At 37.9% G+C, this 22,339-nt stretch overlaps 2 protein-coding genes and 1 long non-coding RNA gene across 4 annotated transcripts in view; 1 reads left to right on the top strand and 2 right to left on the bottom strand.

Annotated features, from left to right (window-relative positions):
* Positions 1-20,491, top strand: part of LOC126601615 (uncharacterized) — a 39,157-nt gene extending 18,666 nt beyond the window's left edge. The window contains exons 1-2 of one of the 2 annotated variants that reach the window (XR_007615773.1): positions 2,456-2,566; positions 20,290-20,491. This is a non-coding gene — a long non-coding RNA (uncharacterized LOC126601615). Of the gene's footprint in view, positions 1-2,455; positions 2,567-20,289 lie in introns of those variants that run through there. The other variant, XR_007615774.1, reaches the window with a different exon arrangement.
* On the bottom strand, positions 998-3,213 carry LOC126601604 (cytochrome P450 82A4-like). Its single transcript, XM_050268329.1, has 2 exons — positions 2,192-3,213; positions 998-1,745 (listed from the first exon to the last, which is right to left on the bottom strand). The coding sequence occupies exons 1-2, from the start codon at positions 3,161-3,163 to the stop codon at positions 1,122-1,124; spliced, it is 1,596 nt and encodes a 531-aa protein (XP_050124286.1). The 5' UTR covers positions 3,164-3,213; the 3' UTR covers positions 998-1,121.
* LOC126601606 (cytochrome P450 82A3-like) lies at positions 18,640-20,935 on the bottom strand. The gene is made up of 2 exons (XM_050268331.1): positions 19,921-20,935; positions 18,640-19,475 (listed from the first exon to the last, which is right to left on the bottom strand). Exons 1-2 carry the CDS (start codon positions 20,875-20,877, stop codon positions 18,852-18,854), a joined length of 1,581 nt encoding a protein of 526 aa, XP_050124288.1. The 5' UTR covers positions 20,878-20,935; the 3' UTR covers positions 18,640-18,851.
* Between the last annotated feature and the right edge of the window lie 1,404 nt (positions 20,936-22,339).

The following is a 22,339-nucleotide window of genomic DNA, read 5'->3' as shown; positions in this document are numbered from 1 at the left end:
ACATGATGTACAATGCTAATCTGCTAAACTTTAGTACATATAAATTTTTATGCCGAAGTTTTAAGAATTGTTGGTTTCGATAACAAATAATTTGGAATTTTCAGGTTCGGCTTTTCTCAAGTTGGGCTTAAATTTTTCGGATCGAATTCGGTTTACTTGGATTTCTTTTCTGCCCTACAAATAATGTTAGAAATATCACATTACTGATATGCAGAGTGATTTAAGCAGTAAACATATCATTGCCATGCAAATTTTGCACTTCAGACTATTTTAATTTGTCCTGTTTGTGCTGGCAAATGGGTGGGTTCTTTACAAGCAAATTGAAAATAAAAAAATCCGGAGGCAACAGACCCAAAAGATAGCCCAATTGAAAATGTAAATAGAGGCTTTTTTGGGGTACTTTTTTATTGCTAAATATACCCATTCTCAAACACCCATTATTGCTAGGTTTTGTATCTTACATTGGCAGTTGATATAGGCTTATTATATTAACACTCTACAAATTGTTGAATAAACCTCACATTCTTAATATACACCTTATATTTTCTACACACACCCCACATTTCTCAAATCTTATAACACTCATTTTTTATTTTGCCGAATGATTTCAAACTATCTAAACATTAGTTTGCTGAATGATTTCAAATTGAATGATTTCAAAAAATGTTTAGGTTCATTTGAACGTTTTTCAATAACAATAATAATGATTTCAAAGCTTTCGAAACACCGATTTTGTGTTCCATTCGTCAAAAATTATTTTTCTCAATCAACATGTTTGTAGTTTCATTGTTTAGGGTTTTATTCAACAATGGAGAATGAGATGAGTTTTGATAGTTGAAATAGATAAATAATACGTTAAAAGTAATTTGGGGTGTATTTATAAATTTTTTATTATTTTTTAAACCTAATAAAGTCAAAATTGTCATTACATAGCAGAGTAAATAAGTCATTAATATTAAATTTTAATGTGGAGTGTATTCAACATTTTGTGGGGTGCTAACATAAAAAGCCTTGATTTATTGATTTTACGATTACAAAGATGGACACATAATTATACATAACTAATAACAACGAAAATCTCTTATTCATATCGTACACATAATATTCTGTATTTTCTTCTTTTATCCATAAAGTTCAGAAGATAAGCGAGGTTTGATGAGAACATTAAGTGGAGTTGCCTTAACGTTGGTTATTCCAAAACTCTCTGTCATATCAATTGGTGCACTCGACGGGTTTGAGATTTCAAACGCATGCAGAAAACTAGCCAATGTAAATTGCACCAGTTGAAGACCAAATGCCAAACCAGGACATGATCTTCTACCACTTGAAAAAGGAAGAAACTGAAAATGCCGACCCTTCAGATCAACATCCTTGTGTGTGGTAAGAAATCTCTCTGGCTTGAACTCGAATGGCTCAGGCCAATTTTTCGGGTCAGTTTGGATCTTCCAGAAGTTCGGGATCAACCGGGTGCCCTTTGGGATATGGTAGCCAGCAATGGTGCAATCTTCGGTGAATAAACGCGGCCCTGATAATGGTCCTACTGGGTACAAACGTAACGTCTCCTTTACAATAGCTTGGATGTAGACCAAGTTGCTTATATCTTCCTCACTCACAACTCTTTGTTTGCCTATTTTGGTGTCCAGTTCGTTTACAGCTTTTTTCAAAACTTGAGGGTTGTTCACCAATAATGATATTGCCCACGTCAATGGCACCATGGTGGTGTCGCCACCTCCTGCAATAATATTCTGCCCAAGGAATATTTGCTTGATTAACATTTATACATTCTTTAGGCGACAAAAATGTTAAAGTGATTATATTTTTAAATCACATCTTGTAAATCAAAGAATATGACAATTGATGGTTGGATTTCATTATTAAGGATTTAAAGAAAGAATCTAACCATCACCACATCATGTGATCTACAGATACAGTCTAAGAAGATAATCTTTTTACCATTACCCATTGGTGAGCCGACAAATATGTCACATGAGTCATGTATAAAATTGGACATAATTTGCTTTCAAAAAAAAAAATATTATCGTCTAATGTTTTCATTTTCTTTTTATAGACCATGCAATTAGCTTATAAGTATTGAAAAGTAAAAATAAAATCTTTATGTGTATAGTGTCTAACTCCAGCCTTTTATGGTTAAATATTTGCCTGCAAAAATTAATGAATTATATATACGTACCACGCTTGTGGCTTTGGTGATCGTATCAGCATCGAAACTGCCAAGGTCCGCACCATCAAGCACAGAAAGCAACGAATCTATGAAGTCCTTTTCTCCTTTTGCAACACCTTTTGCTCTCCTCTGCTTATGCTCTTCAAGCCACTCTGCAATAATGGCGTGCATTTCCGTTGCACTTTTCTTCATTGCCTTCTCATGTCCACCCCAATCCAACCACCGCAGATAAGGAACCGCATCACCCACCAAAAACATGCCCAGATAATCAAAGAACTCCCTCAATGCAGTCTGAACCCTACGCGCTTCTTTCTTCTCATCCCCAGTGGCAGCCACCGAAAACCGCTTTCCAGCCACCATTGTAAGAATAACGTTCAGCATCATGTCCCCAAACCATTGCTTTAGCTCTACAACCACTCCATCTTTCGAGCCCTCCTTTTTCTTTGTACTCCAATGTTCGTGCAATTCTTTTAAGAAAGTAGCCACTTCCGACACTCGAATGTGCTTGAGCAGCTCAACCTTCCGGACTGAGAGCAACTCCAAGGTAACGATCTTGCGAATTTGTCGCCAATAGGGTCCAGGTGGTCCGAACGCAAACATGGCATAGTTGTAGGTAACGTGATCTGCAACCACCATCTTTGGGCGACCCAGTATGCTCAAGTCATTGGTTGTGTAGCATTCTTTTGCGATCTCACTGCTGCTTATCACCAACGACGGTTGGACGCCAAGGCGGATAGTGAAAATGGGTCCGTACTTGTCCGCCATGGCTCCCAAAGTTATGTGAGGAGGTGTGGGGCCTCCGAACAAATGAAGGTGACCAAATATAGGCCATCCACCCTTGGCTTCTGGTGGTGATAATTTGCCCTCGTGATTGGCAGCTCTCCATCTTCGAGATAAGTAATAGAACACGATGATTACTGTGAACAGGCCAGCAGTGATAGAGTTTGCATAAGGCAGAGAATCCATTTTTGCAACTGTCATTAGAAGCTTGAGGCAAAATGATTTTTGCTGAACTGGGTAAAGGCTTAAGTTGATTTATCACCTTGTCATACACACACGTATATATAGAAGTAAGGGCTTGATTATTACGTATGGTTGTATTGAAATACATAACTCTTTATCCCCGAGTTGAGGGGAGAAATGAAAAAATTATGACTAACTAAAAGGTAAAAGATATATTGTTTTTTTTTTTTAACAAATGATATTATCTACATTAAAAGGGTGGAGAGTGGACTAAGTCTCACAATGGGTTAGTAATAATGGGGTTCAAATTTACCTTTAGCGAGCATCAAACCTAAGAACCCATATAGAATTAATTGTGTACATCAAACATGCAATAGGAATATTTTAAGAATTCGAAAAATGTAAAATCTGTAAAGTAAAGTATAATTGATGAATTTGCTTACGGGGATCTTAATTATTTAGATAAAAAATTACGTTGGGTTCTACGTAGAACATACGGCTGGGCATTTAAAAAAAAACCGACTAAACTGCTTGAATCCCACCCGAAGCTTGGTTTGGTTTTTTTTTATTTTTTATTTTCTATGGTTAAACCAAATCGTACCGATCTTAATCGGTTTGGCAATCGATTCTCAAAATTTTTAGGGTGCGGTTAACCAAATCGACCCTCATATATTTAATTTTATTTTTGAATCATAATTAATACGTGTAAATTTAAAAATGGAAGAGGATCCTCCTGAGCTCAGGATGGGGATCCTCTTGATCAGGTCATCCAGACCATTCAAATTTAATCCAATGGTTCTAAATAGGAGGGTCCTTTAAAAGTTATAATAATTACAAACGTTTGATTAAATTTGAACGGTCCAGATGATCCTATCAGATCAGGAGGATTTCCATCCTGAATTCAGGAGAGGATCCTCTTCCCTTAAAAATACCCTTTCCTTTTCATAACTCTTAAAAAAGACAAAATATTAAAACTCCTCAATCCCCCGTTTTGTTAGACGTTTAACGAATTTTGATTATTTTGAAGATTTATTATTTTATGACATGCCGGTTTGGACCCTTTACTTATCTGTTCGTTGCAACATGCAAGTAAGATGGGATTGTCTTCTGTGTGATGTGTGCATAATTTTAATATCATTGCCCCCACGAAAATAACCTTACAAATAAACAACTATACGCTGGAATTGGTCTAGCGCTCGTGATTTTTACACATTGGGGACAATTCCAGTATGGGATGACCTACTGAAAAAAATATCATTGCCCCCACGCTAAGGGATGACCTACTGATTGAAAACGAATTTCATACTCATATATCATACACAGTTTGTTTTGGATTAGATTCTTAACGCATGTGTATCACACGATAATGGTCAATGAGAGGTTGAAATGCCTCTGTGAGTCTTATCGATCCTCAAAAGGTAGACTGTTGTGGTGAAGCTACCAAGTAATTTTTATCACACATTGATGACATACTAATCATTTTAGTCCCTTTTGTGGTGATTAAGTTTGTGTGACGCCCGGATCCCAACATACATCGAGAGTCGACACGTGACAAAGGGAAATAACGTTCGTCAAATACGGCATAAATTACGGAAGGAAATACTTTAACTAATAAACCAAAATAATATGGAGGTGACTAAGTTCTCCACAAGATATTTACAAATATGTACATCCCAAAAAGAAGTACAACCCTCGCTAGACTAAGAACAAGTTCGAGGTGCTCAAAAGAAAGTCCCAAAAGATAAAGTACAAGAGAGCATATAGAGGTAACCTAACACTCCAAGTCTCTGATAACTGCACTGCTACCCCATCCACATACATCTCAGAAGCTACTCAGACCTGTCACCTGTAAGATCAATGCCTACACCATTGGAATCGTGCACCGAGCAAACAACAACCCGGATAAGCTGCGAAACTCGTGTGAGTGACAATAATACAATGCATGTGATAATAATAATAAAACCAACCATCAATCACAGTTTATAAACCTCGAATATAAAACATTCATAAGAAATCAGTACCAAACCTTTGATATCTTTGAAGGAGTCACCCAGACATCCAACGGCTTTTCTAAGTCAAAACTCAAGGTTCTCGAAACTATAGTTTATGAAAACACTAAAAACTAGAGCTAGAGTGACACAGTTCGGCCGAAGCCTACATAAGTAACCAAACAAGAAGTAGCCCCCTATTGTGGATTAACCAAGCAGAACCACCCCTGTAGTAACCAAGTAGGCAGTGACCTTCTATCGCGGATTAACCAATCAGAGTCACTCATACGCATCTGTTAGTCAATGATCACCTATCTCAGATTAACCAAGCATGATCATCCCTAAGTGTGTGTATGGCCATACTAAAGATACAAGGATCGCCTATCGCGAATTAACCAAGCACGATCCTTAGAAAATATGGTTCCCTATCGCGGATTAACCAAGCAGGACCATTAGTAACCCCCTATCGCGGATTAACCAAGTAGGGTCATGGTCTCCTACTAGCCCTCAATTTAACATACATTTCAATAAGCAAGTCACATAACAATTCATAAAATTGATCGATGGTAAACTTTATAAAAACAATTATTTAGCATAAAACATAACTTTAGAAATTCATGTTGTATACACAAAGTATACTAGCATGGGAGTTTTCAGGGTAATAACAATATCACATATATTAAAGTCACTCACCTGGAGTCCGTGTTAATACACCCTAACATGAGAGTCAAGGTGTCACACTCTATCACTGCCTGTGGCTAAGTCCAATTTGGCCAGGAAAGCTCCAAATTGGCTCGCACCCCTCGGAAACCCTAAGGTGGGTGTTCTTCGATGCGACTTCCTCGGTGTTCCAATGCCCCTACAATTGATTGGGTCTTGCTCCTAGGTCCAAGGGAAATTGATTAAGGGTGGTGGTGAGTGGTGAAACTCGCTGGAACAACGGAATCGCAGTGAAAAACCTCCCGGCACCCGCACGGTTTATATGGTTTTTGGGCTTAAAATTCCTTCGAAATTGGGTGGAGATGGTAGATGGGAGGTAATGGAAGAGGTGGCAGGTGTGGGATGGTTGAAGATCACCTGAAAATATGGTGGAAATGGCCAGAATTAGAACCAGGTCGAAGGTGTTGTCGTGGGTGTACGGTCAACAGAAATGGAAGGGGAAAATCCCTCTTTTCTTTTATTTTCTTCCCTTGTTGATTGGCTGCTGCCTAACCTTTTCTAAAATCTGATTGGTCTCTTCCCTCTTCTAACTAATTGGTCCTTTAACCCAAATATCGGTCTGGGCCTCTTACCCACAAAGTGGGATACAAATAATTCCTAAAATCTATAGTATCACAACTTCAAACGTTCGTAACTATAACGTTATAATTCGGACTCGTAAACGGTTTTCACCTATGCGTTCGTGATTTCGAGATCTATTTGAAAACACTAGTTGTAACTTCAAAAGGTCGACGAATGCTAAAGATTGATTATAAAACTTCATACTCGATAACCAATCAATTAATATTCCTAAAATGTACTAATAAAGATATCGTAATCACGAAATACAAATTTAAACTACAAGATACGTACAAAATATTGAAATTCCGGAAACGGGATTTCACAGTTTGTGTCTAAACTTGCTTAGATTTGAGTTCTCTGTCACTTAATTTTTGTCCTTTTTCAATCCATTTTTTCTCCCAAAATCTTCCCTCTCTAGTTGTTTGGATAGTGTGGGGGTGTGGCAAGAGATGGAGCTGAAATTTTATGGTGTGGGTTGTCTAGGTATAGTGCGGCTTTCGTCCATGTTAAATTTGCCTTTTTGAGCTTGTGTCTTTTTGTGTCTCATGGTGGCATTGATAGGGTTTACCGTGATGCAACTGATAGCTTCGTTGGTAGTTTTGTGTACAGAGTTCTTATTGTAACAGTCACTATTTGTTTCTTTTGTAGTTCCTCTTTGAAGTTGGCGTTGCCTGTATATGTAAACAGTGCTCTTTATTGGTTTTGCTGGCAATTTTGTGTGTAGAGTTTCTCATGAGGCGGATTTAAAGTGATTGAATTTTTAGTTGTCGAGATTAAAGTACTTTTGGCTTTGGAGTGCTAAATGTGTTATCATGCTAGTCACACTCGAAGATCCGCCGATATGGTAGTTATTAGATTGGTAAAGTTGGCCTTATTTTTTGTTTTGGAACTGTTTGCTTAAGGATCACTCGAATTTGATCTAGGATACTCTATTTGAAGTTTGTAATTTAAAAAAAAAAAAAGCTAATCAAAGCATTATCGTTTTGCCCCAAAAACATTCCTTTTCTCCATAGTCTTGGTGCCACACGAGTCTTGTGGGTCACACTCACACACACCGTCATTAGCTTGATACACTGCAACTTAATATAACACTTTTGTTTCAATTTTCACGTTTGTTGGATAGCCCTGAAAGAACCCTCAAATAATTGAGTACAAATTCTCCCTAGATTTAAAAAAAAAAAAAGAGTTTTAACGAAAAACCTATGGTACTGTTCACTTTAACGAAAAACCACATTTTTACACTTAGAAGTAAAACCTGCTACTATTGACTTTGCCATTTATTTTATCCTTATCTATAAAACTCAAAGTTTTCGAGCATTTTTCATTAGTTTTCCTTTAAAAAAATTTAGTCTAGGTATTAAATAATTCAAACCGTTGAAATTTGATTCAACGGCTACAAATAAGGGATCCTTCTAAAAGTTATAATAATTATAGCCGTTATATCAAATTTCAACGATCCAGATCATTTGATCCTTAGGCTTAGTTTTTTTAGATCCGAAAAGAATCTGTACTCCAAATAATTAACATATGAACCCGCATATGCCACGTTGTCTGATATTATAATTTGCTATTTTTAATATTTAATTTTTTTAGATCCGAAAAGAATCTTTACTCCAAATAATTAACATATGAACCCGCATATGCCACGTTGTCTGATATTATAATTTGCTATTTTTAATATTATAAACTCATTAGTCAAATGTTCAATTAAGGAGCATCAAGCTGATTCGTGAAAAGTGTGATATTTCTTCGACAACTTTCTACATGGCTTTAGACTTATTATTTAAACTGATTCTTAGGCTTAGTTTTTTTAGATCCGAAAAGAATCTATACTCCAAATAATTAACATATGAACCCGCATATGCTACGTTGTCTGATATTATAATTTGCTATTTTTAATATTTAATTTTTTTAGATCCGAAAAGAATCTTTACTCCAAATAATTAACATATGAACCCACATATGCCACGTTGTCTGATATTATAATTTGCTATTTTTAATATTATAAACTCATTAGTCAAATGTTCAATTAAGGAGCATCAAGCTGATTCGTGAAAAGTGTGATATTTCTTCGACAACTTTCTACATGGCTTTAGACTTATTATTTAAACTGATCCCATAATATTTTCTTGTCTATACACAATTTACTAAAGAACGATCAAATAGTTAAATCGCGCAGTCCCACATTTTCCTCAACGATGGTTTGGACCCGTTACTTATCCGTTCGATGTAACTTGTACGTAAAGATAGGATTGTCTTCTGTGTGATCTGTGCATAATTTTAATATCATTGCCCCCACGAAAATAATCTTACAAAAAAACCTCTACACTAGAATTGGTCTAGCACTTATGATTTTTATACATTGAATAACGGTCATTTTATAACCGCGACGGGATGACTCACTGATTGAAAATAAATTTTAAACTCATATTTTATTCGCGTACATTTTGGATTAAATTAGTGACGCGTGTAATTTACACAATACTGGTTAAGGAGAGACTGAAGTGCCTCTGTAAGTCTTTTTTGTCCTTAAAAAAGTAAACTGTTGTGCCTAAGCCGCCAAGTGATTTTTTTTTTATCACACATTAATGACATACTAATTCTTTTAGTCCCTTTTGGGGTGATTAAGTCTGTGCCTAAGCTTGCTTATATTTGAGTTCTCAATCAATTATTTTTTTGTCCTTTTTCAATTAAATCGTTCTCTCAAAATCTCCCATCTATGGTTGTTTTAGGTAGTGTGGGTTGAAAAGGGATCCTCTCCGGATCCCTTCCACCAAATTCATCCAATCACCTAATTTGGACCTTTGAAATTTGATCCAACAGCTAAAGTTATTATAACTTTTAAAGGGACCCATGTTTGTAGCTATTTGATCAAATTTCAAGGGCTCGGATTAATTGATTTGGTGGATTTGATGGAATGGATCTAGAGAGGATGCCTTTCCGTGTGGGTTTGGCAAGAGATGAAGTTGAATTTTTATGATGTGGGTTTTCTAGATTATAGGTCGGCTTTGTCCATGTTAGATTTGTCTTTTTGAGCTTGAGTCTTTATTTCATGTCTCATGATGGTGTTGGTACAATTTATCGTAATGCAATTGATGACTTTGTTGGTAGCTTTGAGTGCAGAGTCATTCTTGTAATCGTCACTAGTTGTTTCTTTTGCAGTTCCTTTTTTAAGTTGTTGTTGCTTGTATGTAAATAGTGTTCCTTTACTAGTTTTGCTGGCAATTTTGTACACATAGTCTCTCATGAGACGAGTTGTGATGTGATTGAACTTCTAGTTGCCAAGAAAAATTCAAAACAAGATATAGACGTGGCGTAATTGCAACCGTTTAAATAGGAAGGGATGGAAGTGGAAAGAGATTAGGATGGGAGAGAATCTTACTCCGGTTACAAATGGACGGATGCCCCATCTTTTTTTAATTAAAAAAAAAGAAATTCAAACTAGCAATGGATATTTAAAAGGAGAAATAAAAATCCTTGAAAAAAGGAATAGAGATAATTTAAAATAGGGAATTTTGTCTTTATCGTTAAAACTCAAAGTTCTCAAACTCTTTTCATTAGTTTTCCTTTTAAAATATGAGGGCAAAATTGAAATAAAGATTAATAATTTAAAAGATAATAAAAATGACGTGGGATGAACTTATGTCAAAGATCACGAAAAATGGACTATTCTTAATATTGACTCTCAAAATTGGACTTAAATTAAATTAAATCCTATAATATTTAGGTTCTTCGGGTGAAGGTAAAAAATAGGGATCACATGCTCAGCCAATAGATATCTTTTAGGCTTTTTATCCAAAATAGTTATTGAGATTTAATAACTCCTCACCTTGGTTCATGATATTTGATATCAATTGAATTGGTTTGTCCATCATCAATCATTTTGGTCATTCCTTGAAAAATGTCCATTAAATAAGAATAGAATGACCAAAATACCCTTAATTTTGTCAAATCATGTTTGCCCTTTGTTTATTAAATTGAAAGTATATTTGTCGTTTTGATCCTTATTTAGCATAATTTTGCAGGGAATGACCAAAATGATTGATAGTGGACAATCTCAAAGATCACTTCTATTGATTTCAAATCTTAAGGACCAAAGTGATGTGTTATGCAAATCTCAAAAACTATTTTGACTAAAAAGCCTATCTTTTAATGGGATCATGTGGCTATTAGTTAACTAAAGCTTTATTCTTTTTTTTTTCTTTTCCTTTTGTCTTCTTTTCAAGGACTCTATGTTTGTCACGTCATCACTTAACGGCTAACTTAATAGATTTTTTAATGAACGTATGAAATTGAAAGAAATGATAAGTAGATGTATGAGATTGAAATGTTTTAAAGATGTTGTACGAGGTTGTAATCCCACTAAAACTTAAGGATGTAAAATGTAATTTACCCTTTTCTTTATATAATAATAAAAATGAAAGAAATACAAATAAACTCACAAAAAATCAATCATCCCATCATCTCGACAGCCACCCCTCGCCCGCTCGTCGACCGTTTCGTACCACATTACTATGAAGGAGGACAAGTTATCTTTAATGCATATCAATAACGAAAACACTAGGGAAAATGATCCTCGTTGGATTCTTTTTTTGGAGAGTTGGAGAATTATGTGATCATGATTGTTCATATTGTGCGGTCATTTTTCGTTAGATACTATTTATATTTAATTTAAAATTTAAAATCTAAAATGATTTATAACCACACGATATACGATGAACAATCATGATCACGGGATCCCTCAGATCCCCAAAAAAAGGATCCGACGAGAATCCTTTTCCAAAATGTAGTGACCAATATGTCCTTACTCAAGGTCAAAACTTTGAAACACGATTTTAATTTCGCCTAAAAATCATTAAGGATATCAATTGATTCAATAATTGAATCGTTACAGTTATTGTATTATTAGTCTAGAGTTTATCCTTTTAACGACGAATATTCTTTTGGGAGCAGTATGGGCTAATGAAGCGTGGAGATGATATTAAAATTGGGATCCAAAGGAGACTGGGGCATTTATTACTTGCAGCCCAAATAACGAATACGAGACCGACTTTGTAAGAAGACCAAGAACCAAAAAGTGGTAACTGGTTAAAAATACGTCATGATGGCATGATTCAATTTTTGAGAGCACAACGTACAAGACCAAGTCAAATGCCATATAAAAAACACAGAAGGGAATAAATTACCTGGCCTTGAATGCCATGCATTACTACAATTGATTCCAACATCATGAGAGGAAGGACTGGAGGAGGAGGAGGATCAAGGGAGTGAGGCACTAAGGAATGACGATTCGATCGAAAGAAAAAACACAAAACCTAATTGAGAAATGATTAAGTGCAGTCGCACTAGGTGAAACCAATTTGGCTTTGACCACTTATCTAATGACGCTTGTATACCACTAATAAATTTTAATTAATTATTTATAATCGCCGTTCGTTTCAGTTTGCCCGATTCTTTCAAGATGAAAACCAAAACCGAAACTAGTATGAACGGTTTGGTTCGGTTCTTGAACCTAAGTTGACTTTTTTTATCAACACAGTATTTTACGGTCCATTTTGGCGCGGTTCGATTCGGTTTCACGGTTCTATGGTTTCTATGCCCACGCCTATTTTTATAGTAGAATCCTTCCATACATGCATTATTCACTCAGGGTAATGAACATATTTCACCTTTTTTGAATAATGTATTTTCATCATAAAAACTTAAATCGTTAATTTTATAAACTTCATTTAAAGCATTGAACTTGTGCTAGATGCATCCGTCCTCCCGAGCTTTCCTCCATTTTCGAGTGCAAAAGCCAATGCCATGGAGAAATCTCCCATTAGTTATGAGCTCTTACCTCCTCTCCCGTAAGCAACAATCTGACTCGAACCCTCTTGGATAATCTGTGTTCTGCTACGTACTTCCTCTCTGGAGCCAATCCGCAGTAGTTGGTTTACTGTTCCATTGGTTCTTGCATCCCCTCTTCCTTTATAAGTCTGTTTGGAATAAGCAATGCATCTGGATGAACACATGGAAAAAGCATAAGCATATGGACCTGTAGGGAGTAAATGCTAGCAAGGCTTGAGTCTGCTAGGACTCTCTTTCTTGAGCTTCTACATGGCTGGGGAAACCCAAGAAAACCAACAACACTAAAAATAATTTGTAAGGGAGTTGCACATAGATATAGATAATTGGTTGAGAATTGACAGAGCTTTGCGTCGACGGCTGAAAGAAAAGGATTTTTCGTAGAGTTGTGGGCGGACTAAGAGAGAGAGGTGGTCATCGACTACCTAATATTGGAATGGGTGGTGGAGGGTCGAGAGGGAGAGAGATTTGTGCAAGCGCAGAGGTGAAACATAAAGAAATATGGACCACTGAGGTTTGGAGTGTTACGGCAAGAAAGGTTCTATGCTGGAATTCTTGACTGTTCTATCAGTCATGGTATTCATTTATATATATAGTTACAAGCGTGGACCACACAGTCCCATTTACAGAAAGTATATCGATACAATCAAACTAATTGAGTGATTACATGGAAAGTAAATCAGCAATTACAAGGGAAGGAAATCAGCCAGATTCTTGTGAGGGTGGACTTTCTTGTGTTTGCCTAATTTCAGGAGATGACTGAGATAATGGCTTCGTCAGAGGCATATGTTTCTCATCACCCCCCCCAAGCGAGACGAAACGTAGTGGAGTTTGAGCTTGGGAACTAAAGAATGAAAGCGTTCACGAGTGAGTCCCTTAGTAAAGATATCGGCAAGCTGATGGGCAGATGGGACATAGCGAGTGCGGAGGACACCAAAGTTGAGCAGCTCCCTAACAAAGTGATAGTCAATTTCTATGTGTCTAGTCCTTGTGTGAAAGATAGGGTTCGTAGCAATATGAAGAGCAGACATGTTGTCAACAAAAATGCAAGGAGGTACACACAAGGCGATGCCAAGTTCACGAAATAAGTAGCAGAACCAACGAATTTCAGTTGCCGTAGTAGCAAGGGCACGATATTCAGCTTCCGTGCTAGATCTTGAGACAGTAGATTGCTTTTTGGCAGTCCATGTAAGAAGATTAGGTCCAAGAAAGATACACGCACTAGTGGTAGAGCGACGATCATCAACACTCCCAGCCCAATCGGAATCCGAGAAACCATAAAGGTTGAAATGAGGTGCCTTGTGAAAAAGAAGACCATGAGAAAGAGTACCTTTAACATAGCGGAGAATACGTTTTGCACTTTGTAGATGTGTCGTTCGTGGAGCATGCATAAATTGACACACTTGGTTGACTGCATAAGCTATTTCAGGTCGAGAAAGTGTAAGATATTGCAAGCCACCAACAATGCTCCGATAAGTAGACGGATCAGTTAAAGGGTCACCATCTAAGGAAGATAGTCGCGTAGAGGAACTCAAGGGTGTGGGACTTGGTTTGCATGACACCATATGGAACTTCTTGAAAAGATCAAGTGCATATCGCGTTTGACAAAGAGAAATCGTAGTAGAGGTACGATTAATCTCTAGTCCAAGGAAGAAACTAAGATCACCCATCCGGCGACTATCGAACTTGGAGCACAACACATCAATAAAGGAAGAGATTTCCATGGCATTATGGCCTGTGATAATGATATCATCAACATAAATAAGCACAAAAATAGAGGATTGGGAACCATGACGAATAAATAATGAGGCATCAGAGTGACTATGGAAAAATCCCTGGGTGAGTAAAAATGAAGTGAGTCGCTGAAACCAAGCACGAGGGGCTTGTTTAAGGCCATAAAGAGCTTTATGGAGTTTGCACACATATTTGGGACAACTAGGATCAACAAACCCGGGTGGTTGCTTCATATAGACTTCCTCATGTAGTATGCCATTGAGAAAAGCATTGCGAACATCCAACTGTTGGAGTGTCCAACCAAATGAGACGGCTAAAGAGAGTATTGTGCGAATAGTTGCAGATTTGACAACGGGACTAAATGTTTCGTCGTAGTCCAAACCTTCTTGTTGATTAAACCCCTTGGCAACTAACCGTGCTTTATGCCTTTCGATAGAACCATCCGCTTTCTTTTTCACTTTGAAGACCCACTTACACCCAATGACATTCATAGATGGTGAATAGGGCACGAGGGACCAAGTATGATTGTGCATGAGAGCGTCATATTCAACTTGCATAGCATGTTGCCAATGTGTGTGCTTGGCTACCTGAGAATAACTTGAAGGTTCATGAGAAAGTGGATCATTCAAAATGGCAGCTAAGGCATGAGGCAATGGATGTGGAGAAGTGCTATAAATAAGTGAATTAATGCTGCAAAATTTGTTATGACCTGGAGAGTGATCAGGAGAAGCTGGTGGTGCTGTGGATGTTGCTGAAATAGGCGATGATGGTGGTGAAATGGCTGCTGTAACATGGGAAGTTGCTGCCATATTGGGAGTTGTTGCCGTGTCAAGAGGAGTTACCATTTGAGGAGATGTTGCCGTAGTTGGAGGTGCTGCCATATTAGGAGTTGTTGGCATATTAGGTTCTGCCATATGAGGAGTGTGCACCAGACTTGAAAGAGGAGCAATTGGCTCAATGAGGACTGGGGCTGGTGTCGACAAGGAGAATGGAGCATCTTCCGTGTTCCTGGATGTAAGCTCAGAAAAAGGGAATGTGAGTTCATCAAAGGTTACATTTCGTGAAATATAAACACGACCTGTGATGGGATCTAAACATCGATAACCCTTGTAATGTAAATCATAACCAATGAACACACATTTTACTGACTTAGGCATAAGTTTGTGCTTGTTATATGGCACCAAGTGTGGGAAACATGCACAACCAAATGCTTTGAGCATCTTATAATCAGGAGGACGCTGAAAAAGTTTCTCATATGGAGATATGTTGGCAAGATTCACGGTTGGCAGCCGATTAATAAGATAGACGGAAGTAGAAAACGCTTTAGCCCAATAACTTGATGGAAGTCGAGATTGAGTCAATAAACACAACCCTTTTTCAACTATGTGGCGATGTTTTCTTTCGACAACGCCATTTTGTTGAGGCGTATAAGGACAAGAGATTTGATGCCCAATCCCATTATCACGAAGAAATTGCATGAATAACCGACTTGTGAATTCACCACCACCATCCATTTGCACCATTTTGATATTTAAATTGAGTCGATTTTCAATTATCTTTTTAAACCCAATAAAGGTGGCAAGCACATCGGATTTTTTGAGTAATGGATACAGCCATACGTAACGGGTGTGATCGTCCACAATGGAGAGATAAAATCTATATCCAAAGTTTGACAAAACAGGTGCCGGTCCCCAAAGATCCAAGTGCAATAATTCTAAAGGTTTTTGTGTACGAGAAGTGCGATTAGAGAAAGGTAATTTGCAAGATTTTCCCATGGGACAAACATGGCAAATTTTATTAGAATCAATCTCACCACTGATAGGTAAATGGTGTTTATTCAAAATCATCCGAAATACATGATAAGACGGGTGTCCAAGGCGAGTATGCCAAACGTCCTGAGTCGTCTTTTCTCCATAGAAAACGATTTTCTCTGTCACTTTTGGGGCTGCACGGATGTGATAGAGACTATTAAAGCTACTGCCAACTAGAAGAACCTTCCCAGTCTTGTTGTCCTTGACACAAAAACCATAAGCATTCATGATGAAATAACAATCATTATCATGACAAAATCTTCGAATAGATAATAGATTTTTCCGAATGGCTGGAACACATAAGACCTCTTTAAGATGCAATGAACTCGATGGTGTGCATAGTTTTCCATCCCCAATATACATAATAGAAAGGTGAGACCCGTTACCAACAATGATAGAATCAGTACCTGTATAAGGTTGCACGTTGGTGAGTGCACGAGGATCAGAAACCATGTGATGGGTTGCTCCGGAGTCAAAACACCAATCAATTGGGTCTGAGATAGCACCAGAGTGATCAGCCGTGTAGGCATAGTTGCCTCTTTGAGGGCAAACACGAGAATTATGACCATCCTTTCCACATTGTTGGCAAGGGACATCAAACTGAAATGCAGAGGGATTTGACGGTGTCGGGAGCAGCGGTGGACGATTATCCGGTGGAATTGGATTAGGTCGTGGGTTTCCATAATACAAGGTGCCATTTGCATTATTATTTTGCGCCCATTGATTGCCACCATTACGGTTGTTCCGCCAACCACCATCACGATCGTGATTAAAGTTTCTTCCATGTTCACGGTGGTCAAAGTTGTCACGCCCATTGTTCCAGTTACGACCACGACCACGTCTGCGTCCGCGTCCGCGTCCGTGTCCCTTGGAGTTGTTGATTTGAGGCCTGTTGTGTGGATGATTTTGGGCTACCCGATCTGTGGCAAGTGCAACTCCGTTTGATAATGAAAGTGCTTCCATTCTTTTCTGGAGTTGTTCCTCTTGAAGGAGTAGATCAAAAAATTCATCAAAAGTGAGAGTTTGACGAAGATGAAGGGAAGTGGTGAACTCTTTATACTCATGACCCAGACCATCTAATATATATTCAATTAGTTCGTTGTCTGTCATCGGTGTTCCAGCGGTGGCAAGAGAGTCAAAAAGTGACCGGGCATGTATAAGATAATCAGACATTTGTTGATCCGGAGTCCTTTTGAGGGTACGAATTTGGTCCCTGAGAGTTCTTACATGAGTCTTAGAGATAGGAGAGAGCCTCTTTTCGAGAAGAATCCAGGCTTCGAAGGCAGTCGAACATGGAATGAGAAGAGTCTTTATTAAGGGAGATGCTGTGGCCTTGATCCAACTGAGCACTAGCTTGTCCTTAGCGTAGAGAGGATTGAGTGAGCCATCAGATAAGTTCTTGGCAGGTTTATCTTCAAGTTTAACAATAATACCAAGATCATGAAGTTCGAGAACATCTTCGAATTGTGACTTCCAACTAAGGAAATTTGTGCGATCCATTGGTGTGTTGAAGAGATTAGATATATTGAAGGAGGTAGGAAGAGCAGAAGTGAAGCCCGCCATGGTAGATTGAGTCAGACTGTCAGAGGTTCGAGATGCACCAGATGCAGCGGAGGAGAGAGCCGAGTTATCAGGATTTGCCATTGATAGTTAGCGGAAGAAAAGAATAGGATCGACTGTTTGGGTGTTAACCCTTTTAGGGCTCTGGTACCATAAAGAAATATGGACCACTGAGGTTTGGAGTGTTACGGCAAGAAAGGTTCTATGCTGGAATTCTTGACTGTTCTATCAGTCATGGTATTCATTTATATATATAGTTACAAGCGTGGACCACACAGTCCCATTTACAGAAAGTATATCAATACAATCAAACTAATTGAGTGATTACATGGAAAGTAAATCAGCAATTACAAGGGAAGGAAATCAGCCAGATTCTTGTGAGGGTGGACTTTCTTGTGTTTGCCTAATTTCAAGAGATGACTGAGATAATGGCTTCGTCAGAGGCATATGTTTCTCATCAGGAAACATGAATTGGGTGGGATTGGGCGATGAATTTGACGGTGCAGTGTTGCCAGAGAAGATGAACTTGCAGGTGTGTGGCAGTGTGGTGTAAATTACTATGTGGTGTGGTGTGGTATGGTGTGATATGCGGTGTGGTGTCACCGGAGAAGAAACAGAGAGGGTCGGAGTCGTCGAGGAGAGGGATTGAGAGTTTGGGAGGTTCTAAGAGAGACTGAGAGAGAGTTTTAATTTTTTTTATAAACGGTTGAGATCTAACTTCAAGCAAATCTAACGGCCACATATATTTCAAATACATGTGTGTATATATATATATATATTATCGGTTTAGTTTTGTATTATCGAACATACCGTGCTTTGGTCCCGATTTTTATACTGAATTTTTTTAAATTGTTCGGTTTGGATTACCGAATAATTCAGGATTTTCAGGTTGGATTTTTCTCAAGTTGGGCTCAAAAGTTGGGCTCAAATTTTTCGGATCAGATTCGGTTTTTTTGGATTTCTTTCTTGCCCTACAAATAATGTTAGAAATATCTTGATATCACATTACTGATATGCAAAGTGATATAAGCAGGAAACATATCATTGCTATGCAAATTTTGCACTTCAGAACAGTTTAGACCCAAGTTAATGTAATGAAAATCTCAGCTTTTCAATCAATAATAAGAAAAACCTAATCAAAATTAACTTTTCGATGATAATCGCAAATGGACTATTTTATTTTGTCCTGTTTGTGCTGGCGAATGGGTGGGTTCTTTACAAACAAATTGAAAAACAAAAAATCCGGAGGCAACAGATCCAAAAGAGAGCCCAATTGAAAATGTAAATAGAGGCATTTTGGGGGTACTTTTTATTGCTAAATATGCCCATTCTCAAACATTCATTATTGCTAGGTTTTTTTATCTTACATTGGCCGTTGATTTATTGATTTTACGATTACAGATATAGACATATAATTACATATAACTAATAACAACAAAAATCTCCTATTCATATCGCACACTTGATATTCTATATTTTCTTCTTTTATCCATAGAGTTCAGAAGATAAGCGAGGTTTGATGAGAACATTGAGTGGAGCTGCCTTAACGTTAGTCATTCCAAAACTCTCTGTCATATCAATTGGTGCACTCGACGGGTTTGAGATTTCAAATGCATGCAGAAAACTAGCCAATGTAAATTGCACCATTTGAAGACCAAATGCCAAACCAGGGCATGATCTTCTACCACTTGAAAAAGGAATAAACTGAAAATGTTGACCCTTCAGATCAACATCCTTGTGTGTGGTAAGAAATCTCTCTGGCTTGAACTCGAATGGCTCAGGCCAATTTTTCAGGTCAGTTTGGATCTTCCAGAAGTTTGGGATCAACCGGGTGCCCTTTCGGATGTGGTAGCCAGCAATGGTGCAATCTTCAGTGAATATACGTGGCCCTGATAGTGGTCCTACAGGGTACAAACGTAACGTCTCCTTTACAATAGCTTGGATGTAGACCAAGTTGCTTATATCTTCCTCACTCACAACTCTTTTTTTGCCTATTTTGGTGTCCAGTTCGTTTAGAGCTTTTTTCATAACGTGAGGGTTGTTCAGCAATAACGATATTGCCCACGTCAATGTCACCATGGTGGTATCGCCACCTCCTGCAATAACATTCTGCCCAAGGAGTATTTGCTTGATTAACATTTATACATTCTTTAGGCGACGAAAATGTTAAAGAGATTATCTTTTTAAATCACATTTTGTAAATCAAATAATGTAACGGTTGATAGTTGAATTTCATTCTTAAAGATTTAAAGAAAGAATTTAACCATCAACCGTCACATATACAGTCTACATATACAATCTAAGAAGATAATCTCTCTACCATCATCCATTGGTGAGCAGACAAATATGTCGCATGAGTCATATATAAAATTGGAAATCATATGTTTTCAAAAAAAAAATTCTTGTCTAATGTTTTCATTTTCTTTTTATAGACCATGCAATTAGCTTATAAGTATTGAAAGGTAAAAATAAAATCTTGATGTGTTTAGTGTCTAACTCCAGCCTTCTATGGTTAATTATTTGCCTACAAAACTAATGAATTATATATACGTACCAAACTTGTGGCTTTGGTGATCGTATCAGCATCAAAACTGCCAAGGTCTGCACCATCAAGCACAGAAAGCAACGCATCTATGAAGTCCTGTTCTCCTTTTGCATCACCTTTTGCTCTCCTCTGCTTATGCTCTTCAACCCACTCTGCAATAATGGCGTGCATTTCCGTTGCACTTTTCTTCATTGCCTTCTCATGTCCACCCCAATCCAACCACCGCAGATAAGGAACCGCATCACCCACCAAAAACATGCCCAGATAATCAAATAACTCCCTCAATGCAGTCTGAACCCTACGCGCTTCTTTCTTCTCATCCCCAGCGGCAGCCACCGAATACCGCTTTCCGGCCACCATTGTAAGAATAACGTTCAGCGTCATGTCCCCAAGCCATTGCTTTAGCTCTACAACCACTCCATCTTTCGAGCCCTCCTTTTTCTTTGTACTCCAAAGTTCGTGCAATTCTTTTAAGAAAGTAGTCACTTCCGACACTCGAATGTGCTTGAGCAGCTCAACCTTCCGGACTGAGAGCAACTCCAAGGTAACGATCTTGCGAATTTCTCGCCAATAGGGTCCAGGTGGTCCGAACCCAAACATTGCATAGTTGTAGCTAACGTGATCTACAACCACCATCTTTGGGCGAGAGAGTACGCTCAAGTCTTTGGTTGTGTAGCATTCTTTTGCGATCTCACTGCTGCTTATCACCAACGACGGATGGACGCCAAGGCGGATAGTGAAAATGGGTCCGTACTTGTCCGCCATGGCTCCCAAAGTTATGTGAGGAGGTGTGGAGCCTCCGAACAAATGAAGGTGACCAAATATAGGCCATCCACCCTTGGCTTCTGGTGGGGATAATTTTCCCTTGTGATTGGCAGCTCTCCATCTTCGTGATAAGTAATAGAACACGATGAATACTGTGAACAGGCCAGCAGTGATAGAGTTTGCATAAGGGAGAGAATCCATTATTGCAACTCAAACATTAGACAGCTAGAGACAGTGATTTTTACCGAACTGGGTGAAGGCTTAAGTTTATATAGAGCCCTGTCACACACAGAGAGATATACAGGAGTAATATGGGCACGTGTACTACGTATGAATCGATTGAAATAAATAACTTTTTATTCTCGAGACATGTTAAAGAGTAAAAGATAGATGGTTTATAATAACGAGCCGGATCCTTTTTATTAAATCCACTTAATCAATCAATTTAAATTTTTAAAATTTGATTTAACGACTACAAACAAAGAATCTAATTAAAAGTTATAATAACTTTAGCCGTTGAATCAAATTCCTGTAAAGAGAACTTATCTATTCCAATTCTTTTTTTTTTTTTCTTTTCCTTTTTATTTTGGCAAATTATTAATTTCCTTTACAACTTGTATAAAATTAATTGTGTCAATCAAATATGCAATAAGGATATTTTAGGTATTCGAAAAATATAAAATTTGTAAAATAAAGTATAATTAATGAATTTTCTTACGTGGATCATTGTGATCGGGAGTAAAAAAATAAGGACAATACTTGGGTACTGAGTACGCAGTACCATTTTACTCACTAACATACATGGCCAATAAAGACATAACATGTGTTATATGCTAAGGTCGGTCTCCCGCGATGATCGACGTCGTCGTTCCAAAAGAGTATTGCTCCGCGATTGCTAAAGTATCTTGCAGACGATGGCGGCGGAGTCGACTAGGTAGCCGTGGTCGCGGACTTGTTGTGGAGGACGGAGGATAGGTTGGACGAGGGAATGGAGGTGGGGTTGACGGAGGAGAGATGAAGTGGTTGGTGAGATCTGCCATGGAAGACGTGAGGGGAAGAAGATGCTGCTTTGGTTAGTGACATAGGGTGACAGTTTGGTGTTTGGGTATTACGATAGCAATTGTTAGGATGGGTTTCAAAGAACAGACGTTTAAATTCCATTGATCCACTAGTGGTCAGTAATATTAGTGTGCTGACTGTTCAGCATCCAAGTATCGTCCGTAAAGAAATTATGTCGGCTTGTATGTATAAAAATTGAATTTAAGGAGTTAAATTATAAGGTAAATTACATAGTAGCCTTTCAGGTTTGATGTCTATTACAAACTCATACAACATCTTTAAAACATTTCACTTTCATACCTCACATACTATTTTATTTCAAAATAATATATCTGTTACATTTTACATTCATTGATCCATTAAGTGCTGATGTGGCTGCCAAATGTATGCCACGTGGCAAAAAAAAATTGATTTAAAAAAAAAACCTTAATCTTCTAAATTTAAAAATTAAAAAAAAAAAAAAACACACGCAGAACCCCATCCCTTCCCTGCAACCCCTTTCTTTGACAATCTCCAGATTCAACCTCTCATCACCTCTCTCAACCTCATACTCCACCTCACCGCCTCCCCGATCCTCCGCACCAGATCCTCCCCTTTCGCCTTC

This window comes from Malus sylvestris, chromosome 15, assembly GCF_916048215.2.
Source record: "Malus sylvestris chromosome 15, drMalSylv7.2, whole genome shotgun sequence".
NCBI classification, from domain to species: domain Eukaryota; kingdom Viridiplantae; phylum Streptophyta; class Magnoliopsida; order Rosales; family Rosaceae; genus Malus; species Malus sylvestris.
This window is presented reverse-complemented; position numbering and strand designations above follow the sequence as displayed.

Bases quoted from the DNA above. Each gene is read 5' to 3' on its own strand.
- LOC126601604 (XM_050268329.1), bottom strand. From the start codon at position 3,163: ATGACAGTTGCAAAAATGGATTCTCTGCCTTATGCAAACTCTATCACT. The intron at 1,746-2,191 runs GTACGTATATAT...TTCCTTGGGCAG, and splicing joins TCACCAAAGCCACAAGCGTG to AATATTATTGCAGGAGGTGG.
- LOC126601606 (XM_050268331.1), bottom strand. From the start codon at position 20,877: ATGGATTCTCTCCCTTATGCAAACTCTATCACTGCTGGCCTGTTCACA. The intron at 19,476-19,920 runs GTACGTATATAT...CTCCTTGGGCAG, and splicing joins TCACCAAAGCCACAAGTTTG to AATGTTATTGCAGGAGGTGG.